This window comes from Colletotrichum graminicola (genome assembly GCF_000149035.1).
Source record: "Colletotrichum graminicola M1.001 genomic scaffold supercont1.1, whole genome shotgun sequence".
In the NCBI taxonomy this organism is placed as follows: Eukaryota; Fungi; Ascomycota; class Sordariomycetes; order Glomerellales; family Glomerellaceae; genus Colletotrichum; species Colletotrichum graminicola.
Genome location: NW_007361005.1, coordinates 1,020,161 through 1,028,849, shown reverse-complemented (window position 1 = coordinate 1,028,849; position 8,689 = coordinate 1,020,161). Strand labels below are relative to the sequence as shown.

Genomic DNA, 8,689 nt, shown 5'->3' with positions numbered 1-8,689 from the left:
TTTGACGCCTGTTTTAGGAAAGCCGCAGGAGCTCTATCCACTTAGGAACAACTGGCTTACTGGGAGGTTTTAGGCCACCCGGGCACGTAGCTGCGGATGGCGTGCGGTTGCACGAGAATGATGTATGCCATGGCGACATCGTGGTGTCTTTGGGGTCACGAGGGTATTTAGAGGGACGGCATGTCCCCCCTCCCCCCCTTCGATTTTACGTAGGGGGGTTTAAGAGATGATTCTGCCGCTTTCCTCGTGACGAGTTACAACATACACATACACACAAACACAAAACAAAACAAAAGAGAGTATTTTCTTCATATCTGGGTCGGAAAATCGGTTTATTGCGGCCGGAGGCCTGTACGTCATGTCTGGCATGGACGATAGGCTGAGGGAGGACTCTTCGGCGGGTGTCGACATGTCATTACCAAGGCAGGGACGGCGGCCTGGGACAAAACGACGACATACATATCACGCCAGCGGTTTCGAGGCCCGACTCGACCATCGGAGGGCGCTCGACAAGATATGCATTTCCAAGGGAAAGTGGGTTTGGGAATAGGGACAAAGCTGAGCAGGAGGTGAAGGGGAGGGTTTTCTTTCTTTTATTTTGGGGCCCACGCCCGGCGGGTACGAGTGCCCCTGATGATCCCCTCATCATCCACACCGCCATCGACGCCCATCTCTCCACGGTCTGAGCCGGATGTCATCTTCTGTCCGCGGCATTTTCCAACAGAAGGGGAGATGATGCTATTGTCGCGAGACCCTAAAGATTGTCCACGATGGGGAACGGATCAACGACTGCTTCCGAGACTCGGGGCGATTCACCCGAGGGGCGTTCATCCCCGTCGACTTACACGACTTCACCAAGGATTGAGCGACATTAGTGCACGACACTCCCTCTAATGGCCAGCGCCCTTTGCCATGGACGATCCCCAGCTGAAGAGGACCCCCCACCCCCCTTCCTTTCCCGGTGTCATGGTCGTCTTTTATCGATATTCTTCCCTTGAGATGACGTCTGTGACAGGGGAACTCGGTTTGTGCCATCTCCAGTCCTCCCGCCCCTGTCAGCTTCTCTTCGACCCCGTCGCAGGCCGAACTCGGACGGTGTACGAAGGCCGTGTCCTGGGGAGAGACACGGTCTGGGGTGAGCATCTGAACCAAGAGGGGGACGGAAGAACGGGACTTTCGGGGGGCGACTGAGCCGCTGTCGAGCTGGAGACCAATGACATAAACGACGGCTTGACGGGGCTGCGAATCGGATCCCCGGAGTGACGGAGGGAGCTTGTCGCTTTGCATCTTGCTTCTTCTCAGGACACACTGCAGCGACCTCGGACTCTGGGCCGTTAACGAGAAGGAAGCGGTTGCCACCCCGCGCCTCTAGTATCCCGTCGATCGGAGAGCTGGTGGTCCATGGCACCAGTTTCCTGCCGGTTCGTTCCGGCAGGCGAAGGGGTTGTATGACGTGCGCCAGGACAGCGCGAGCCCGCCTCCAGCCCTGGGGCGCCCATGGGCTTGATGATTAGACTTCCACGTCCTCGCAGCTGGGTCGCCAGCTTGCCTCCTCGCAGCTTTTTTGTGCTCGACTCCTCTGAGAGAACTGGGCTTGCCGCAGATCTGGACGAGTCTGTCGTTTCATTGATGTCCCAGGCTGGCCCCATGGGTCGTCGTTGCATATGCATGATGTGCGAAGGCACATGTATAGGCGGAGGAACTGACCGGCGCTTCGCAGGCCAAGAGAACAAGACGAAATACATCATGCCTCACATTGGGTCGATGCCGGCTTCATACAGACCCCCCCTCCCCTCTCAACCACTAGCTCTTCATCTGAATCCTCTTCTGAAGCAGGCCTAGATGACTACGCGCACATTTCTACTGCAAACTTTGGATCCGACAAGGGATATCACAACGGCCCCGGTCCCGAAGAACACTTCGGCCGGCGGAGCCTGATATCACGGCGCGCGTCATGGCCTCCTGTGCGTTACGGATCAGGAAAGGGGGGGGGGGTCAGAGGCCGCGGTGCGCGTGGTAGCGGTAAAGCTGTCTAAACACTGTGGTTTATGCAACTATTTGAATGGGCGATCTGGTGGTGAAAATGAGGCATTCAGCCCTAGACATGAAGTATTTTGACTCCTTTACTAGTCGGGTTCAACTTGCGTAACTGTGCAATGTCCGGCCAAAGAGAACTTCCACCTCCGAAGACACGGGGCTGACTGCGAGATTATGCGAGAGATTACGGCTTTTGGCCTTGGCCGATCCAATGTATGTAAGTAATGCATGGAATCGGAGGCAAGGATGTTTTGCCTGCCGTCTGTCTCTTGTCACGAGGGGCTCAAAGGGTACTCCGGTTTACGAAACAGCGTCGCGGATAAGGGCAAGAACTCGATCGACGCCTGCATCGTAACGTGTCCGAGTTGCTCGACTGCCGGTTCCGAACGAGAGCCTGCGAATGCCCGGCTGATATAATTGTGACAAATACAGGGCTCTCCAGCAGGCCAGTGTAGTCATGATGAAGTACAGGAATATGGCCGCCACGGAACGCTACTCTGCAAGAAAAGGGTCAGGGAAGAAGGTCGGCTCAGAGGCATGCCGGGAGCCGTGGTTATCAAAACGTAGGAATGTAATAGCGTGTGTGCCGATGATGATGATGGAGGCATCGATGGCCGTATGAGCAATCAACCGTCACGTGTCTCTTCATCTTCCGTCTTCAAGCCCACGGCGACGAGGGGGGAGGAAAAAAGAAAGGAAAGGAAAAAACAGGCCGTTGCCGAGAAGAGAACTCCACGACCGCTGAGCTCAGTCACTGGTCCGCTATAGGCCTGCCCACGAGGCCACGAGCTCGACTCTGAAGAAACTCAAGGCCGCCAAAGTGTCGAGCAGATAAATATCCCAGGGTACGGTCTGGGCCCAGCTGATGTAGATGCTGAACACGTGCTTGCTGCACACCACGAACAAACTCCAGCTTCAGTCATGTCACATAATGCGGGACGTCTACACAACGCATCATGGGGGAAAAAAAGACCTAGCCGCCTTACCTCGGCATGCGGCAATGTAGCATCGGGCCCGACCAAGCAGTTGAGGATGCACCTAGCCATCTACAGACATGCCATCTAAATATGACGATGCAGAGCCCCTGGTGTGGAATCAAAGTCATCGGACCGTCTGGGGAGGTAGCTTTGTGATGAAAAGGATTATGGCGAGGCTCTGTCCTATGACTTGGACCAGGCAGCCCAATCGTGAGCAAAGCTAGGCCGCACCATCCGTTTGAGAATTTGAAGCCGAGAGCTCAAATCCAGAAGCAAAATCAGTCAGCCGAGCATCAGAGGGGTGGCTCAGAATCATGTCGTCATTTCAGGGCCAACGCCCTCACTCCCTATCCTCTGAACGCCATCTATCGTGCCCAGAAGGCGTCGTGGAAATCCTCTAGCGAGGGCAAGCAATAATATGAACATCTCCACCTTCACAATGAATTCGCGCTCACGCCGTTAAAGATCTTCTTCTTGACATCCATCGCTACCAGCCCTGTCCGTTCCTGCGTCGCCACCGTGTTGCTGTCCTTGACGAGTTTTTCAATCAACCCATCGACCTTCCTGCCTCCCGCACCGATGGCGTTGGGCCCGGAGGCGCCGCGGGCCTGTCGTGTTACTTGCGTCGTGGCTTCCTTGATACGCGATGCGAGATCGAGCATCTGTTTGTTGCCGTAGTCGCGGTTCGTGATGAGCGGACTCTGGCTCAGCGTCTGCACCCAGTACTTGTGCCACAGCAGCTCCAGCAGGTGCGATTCGAGCGTGCTCTTGAAGTGGGACACTTCTAGGCTGTAGTATTTGTTCGCGTGCGCGCCAAATTCTGCCGCTTTGGCCAGAGGCACCTCCTGCCAACCGTCGCTCGTGACGCCCCCGCTGCTGCCCTCCTTCTCCTTGATGTAGTTCTCGGGGTACGTCCGGAAGGCGCCAATCTCCACCTTGCCGGCGTTGATGGTGCGGTCGGGGTCAATGACGACGGCAAGGAAGGGCTCCTGAAACTGCTGCTGGAGGGCTTGCGTGCTGACATCGATTCCCGACAGCCAGCAGCCGTAGCCCGGGTGGGAGTGGTACCATCCCACGACGTTCTCCATGCGGCCCTGTTCGCGGCACAGGCTCAGGTACTCAACCATATACTCCTCAGCGTCGCCCTGAGCGTTTACGCGCGTCTCGGTTCCCTCGACGGGTAACCGGAAAGCGTCCGTGACGATAAAGGTGTCACCATTGACGTACCCCTGCATCAGACCCATGATCTCGAGGTTGCCGCCGGAACGGGCATGCATCACCATCTTGATGAGGGCAACGGCGCTGATACGGACGTTCTTGAAGTGATTCGGGTTGGCAGCCCAGGGTCGGGCGCTCATTGCTTCTCTCTGGGCATCGAGGTCGAGGTCATAGAGGGCGTCGCGTTTGGGGTCGACCAACTTGACGTTGTTGTCGAGCTCTGGAAGGGGCGGTTAGTAAGGGACTCAATGCGTAACGGCGGAGAAATGGGACGATTCAATGTACCCCACGACTTGAGAGCTGTCTCCATTGTGTCTGCTCGGTTCCACGTGAGCAGGATCTGCTTACAGGAGGTGGCGATGGCGAAGATGTAGTTGAGGTTCGCGTCAAGTTGGAGACGTCGGTACAGGCAGTTACCCCACCATCCAGGCGCTTGCCTGGTGATATCTTATCGATAAGACAAGAGCTGTGTGGGAGATTATGTAAGCGGGCCGCCGATGGATCCGGCCACCGTGCCTTCCTGTTGTCGATTCCGAATAGAGTGCACGTCAATGCTCCTTTTTCGTGATCATCTTCGTTTGCTCAAGAAGCAGGACAACATGCATGGCCCCGCGGCTATTGGACCGGATCTCACGGCATGCACAGGAGACGTGACGTGTCGTCTTGTCATCTTTCAGCCAGACACTTCGGACCAGACACGAGCAATCGGCCAGATGCAATCAATAACGCTCAAGCTCAGTTTGTTCATTTTTTCGGCCAACTCAAGGGCTGGTGTACACTACAGATCTGCGTCACGCAGTAGATGCTTTTAGAAGATCCTGTGCGCTTTGACCATGATCCGTCATCTCGATACCTGTGGTTGCTACCTGGGACAATGAGTCTCAGAAGTCGTCGCCAAGTGGAACGAACCGATGTGGGAGAGATGGTCGCCCGTGCTGTGATTCATCGGTGGAGACAGTCACTGATCAGCAGGGCTGCAGGGAAAGGGGCAAGGGCAGTTGTCACCAATCGCTCGCTTTCCAAGATGATTTGCACTTCCTGGTTCGCATCCCCCAGAGACGAAACGCCACGGCGCCCGGGTAGATCATGTCGACAGGCATCTTGGCAGAGATGGAACTCGAAAGCCTCCAGTTTGCCAAGTCAAAGAGCCTCAACAACGCCCAACGTCATACTATTCCCGGATACCGGTGCTCCCAAAATAGTTTTTGCGCGTAGTCGCCCGGCAGGATGGGAAGTTGGTCAGACGGTCTTTTGGAAACCGATCCGACTTCCCTGTATTACTCGCTCTGCTTCGAGGCCCCCTTTGCGAGCGCGAACGCGAGAACCAGCCGGGGCACCACACCGTGTTACAAGACCGTCCGAACACGAAGGCCAACGCGAAACACGGTTTTCGTCACAACATGCGGCGGCTGGAAAAATTACCATCTTCGGACAACATTGGGATCACAGCAGGCCTTGCGACTATGCAGTTTGACGCACGAACCTCTCACAAAGAAGACATTGCTGGGGTCACGGAATTAGCATGCACGTTTTGTGTACCGTCATTATTACTTGTTTAAAATACTGTATGGAAAAAAAGAAGCTGATTCTAGTTTACAGAGCAATGTCCAAACTTGCGGAAGCCGAAGGCGAAGCTGAAGTGCTTCACTGTGTGAATTTCGGACGCTACCTAAAGAAGATGAGGCGTTCGTCTCAGCCCAGGGGTATCCTGGCCAGAGGGTTAACTTGCTGGCCCCTTTGTCTGCCAAGATTGGTCTCCCCTTAGGCAGAGAAGACGCGAGCCGAGAGCTCATCACGCTTGCCGCCCTTCTTGGCCTCCTTGGTCTTCTTGCCCTTGTGGTGGGGCTCGCGGGCCTCGATGGCGGCATCCTCAACGGCAGTCTCGTCGCGCTTGCCATCCCAACTTCGCGTCAATGGCTGGCGGATCCGTGATGCGCGAGCTTCAGTGAGCGTTCTGGAACGAAACTCATTCTTGTCCCCTGAGCCGTTGACCACCGATGAGTTCCGTGTACGATTCCTCATGCTTGCACTAAGTCTCACACGGCGGTTCATAGATCTCCAACATAGGCGAGTGACAGAATATTGATTTACTAGATTGGAAGGAATCCCCCCCAATATGTTTTAGTTCCCCCTACATGCATGCAGGACCCTTGTGGTGGGGTTCGCGGGTCTCAATGCCGTGGTCCTCGGCATCATCCTCCTGGATAGCATTGTCCTCCTCAACGGCAATCGTGTCAGCCTCGATGGCAGCCTCGTCGCGCTTGCCGCCCTTCTTGGCCTCCTTGGTCTTCTTGCCCTTGTGGTGGGGCTCGCGGGTCTCAATGCCGTGGTCCTCGGCATCATCCTCCTGGATAGCATTGTCCTCCTCAACAGCAATCGTGTCAGCCTCGATGGCAGCCTCGTCACGCTTGCCGCCCTTCTTGGCCTCCTTGGTCTTCTTGCCCTTGTGGTGGGGCTCACGAGCCTCGATGGCAGTCTCGTCGCGCTTGCCGCCCTTCTTGGCCTCCTTGGTCTTCTTACCCTTGTGGTGGGGCTCGCGGGTCTCAATGCCGTGGTCCTCGGCATCATCCTCCTGGATAGCATTGTCCTCCTCAACAGCAATCGTGTCAGCCTCGATGGCAGCCTCGTCACGCTTGCCGCCCTTCTTGGCCTCCTTGGTCTTCTTGCCCTTGTGGTGGGGCTCGCGGGCCTCGATGGCAGCCTCGTCACGCTTGCCGCCCTTCTTGGCCTCCTTGGTCTTCTTGCCCTTGTGGTGGGGCTCGCGGGCCTCGATGGCAGCCTCGTCACGCTTGCCGCCCTTCTTGGCCTCCTTGGTCTTCTTGCCCTTGTGGTGGGGCTCGCGGGTCTCGATGCCGTGGTCGGCATCATCATCTACATCACCGTCATCGGCAGCGTCCTCGGCATCCTGAACGGCAGACTCGTCACGCTTGCCGCCCTTCTTGGCCTCCTTGGTCTTCTTGCCCTTGTGGTGGGGCTCACGAGCCTCAACGGCAGCCTCGTCACGCTTGCCGCCCTTCTTGGCCTCCTTGGTCTTCTTGCCCTTGTGGTGAGGCTATAAGGGGCGGGTCAGCATTGGAGTGTCTGGATGCGAGCACATTGGAGAAGGGGGTAAGTATCTTACCTCGCGGGCCTCGATGTCGACGGCTGTGGGCGCAGCAAGAACAGGGAGTGCGAGTGCCAGGGCAGGTGCCTATGTACCTCGAGGTTAGTATCTGAAGTGTTTCAAAGATGAGTTGGTGGTTATGAACTTACAGCGTAGCGTTGAGCAACCTGGCCGGCGGGGGTAAGAGAGAAGGAATGAGCACCTTGAACGGCAAGGATGCTCGCCAAGAGGAAGTGGCCGAAAGTAGGGTATTGCATCTTGGAAAAAAGAGTGGTTGACTGACCGGCAGTAAAATAACAGCAACTTAATTACCTGAAAGGGAAAGGAATGAAAAGTCGCGTCTAGCGAAATGGGGCCAACAATAGAATGGAATGTGTGGATGATCAGTCTGTCATGAGATGTTGAGCGGATTTGAGAAGATATTATATCTTGCTCACACGTCCATCTGTCGAGCAACGGACGACACGGCACACACCCCCTTGCTTACTGGGTCCTCGCCTACAACATCCCCTGTTGTGCAAGCGATGAGCATGGGGCGGCTGGTCTCTGAGTTCAGACGAGCTGCCTCGACTGGAGGGTGTCAAACCTTTGATCGGCTTGTAGTATTGGACTGGAAACGTCTCAGGATAGGGGAGGCGGGTGGGAATAGGAATGGGCCTGAAAGGGGGTGGAGAGGGACAGGGCCTCGGGATATGACGGCTCACGATACGCTGCGTCCTCGGACTGAGGCAGAGTGATGGTGGGAGATGGGACTCGTTCCAATGCAAAGCCCTCGGACTGTGCTGTCGAAGGCATGGCATTGGATGCGGGGAGTGTGTCTGTACATGGCAGGCAGGGATGTGAGCCGAAAACCGCGCCTGCGGGTCCCCTGGGTCCACGAGGCTTCTGCGTACTACGTGGAGTATTCGTAGTTGTTCGGGAGAGAGGATAGCTTATCGCCAATAAGACTTGTGGCGGCTACCTGTCTCCTGGACTCGCTTACAGTTTCAGTTTGGACACGAGGACGGCAGATAACGGTCTAGGTGCCAAGATGTGCCTCTTCCATTTGCCAGCAGTGATCTGAGGCCAAGCTTGATCCACGACTTGTTACGGCAGGTCGTCGCGACTGGGCAAGGCGCTGGGGGTTGCACATCATAAAGGGGCCTCGTGATGATCCATCTCCCAAGGGAGAGAGCCGCGTAAGGGATATCTGATACGGCTACAGTCCCAGGCGCCAAGACGGAGACCGATGGGCTCTCCCCTGGGGGGGGGGGTGGACTACCTAGGCAGCACGTAGGTGTGTGTACCTTGGGTATTGGTTGATCGGGAGATGATGCCGGGCAGCAGGTACAATACGACAATGCGCACCCTGGAG

At 56.2% G+C, this 8,689-nt stretch overlaps 3 protein-coding genes across 3 annotated transcripts; all 3 read right to left on the bottom strand.

Annotated features, from left to right (window-relative positions):
• Nucleotides 1-3,448: 3,448 nt before the first annotated feature.
• Nucleotides 3,449-4,542, bottom strand: GLRG_00266 (Mov34/MPN/PAD-1 family protein; the record flags this gene model as incomplete). The annotated part of the gene is made up of 2 exons (XM_008090951.1): nucleotides 3,449-4,452; nucleotides 4,518-4,542. The coding sequence occupies 2 exons, from the start codon at nucleotides 4,540-4,542 to the stop codon at nucleotides 3,449-3,451; spliced, it is 1,029 nt and encodes a 342-aa protein (XP_008089142.1).
• Nucleotides 4,543-5,993: 1,451 nt separating this feature from the next.
• Nucleotides 5,994-6,254, bottom strand: GLRG_00265 (uncharacterized protein; the record flags this gene model as incomplete). Its single annotated transcript, XM_008090950.1, has 1 exon — nucleotides 5,994-6,254. One exon carries the CDS (start codon nucleotides 6,252-6,254, stop codon nucleotides 5,994-5,996), a length of 261 nt encoding a protein of 86 aa, XP_008089141.1.
• A 109-nt stretch (nucleotides 6,255-6,363) lies between these two features.
• On the bottom strand, nucleotides 6,364-7,592 carry GLRG_00264 (uncharacterized protein; the record flags this gene model as incomplete). The annotated part of the gene is made up of 3 exons (XM_008090949.1): nucleotides 6,364-7,284; nucleotides 7,354-7,422; nucleotides 7,485-7,592. 3 exons carry the CDS (start codon nucleotides 7,590-7,592, stop codon nucleotides 6,364-6,366), a joined length of 1,098 nt encoding a protein of 365 aa, XP_008089140.1.
• Between the last annotated feature and the right edge of the window lie 1,097 nt (nucleotides 7,593-8,689).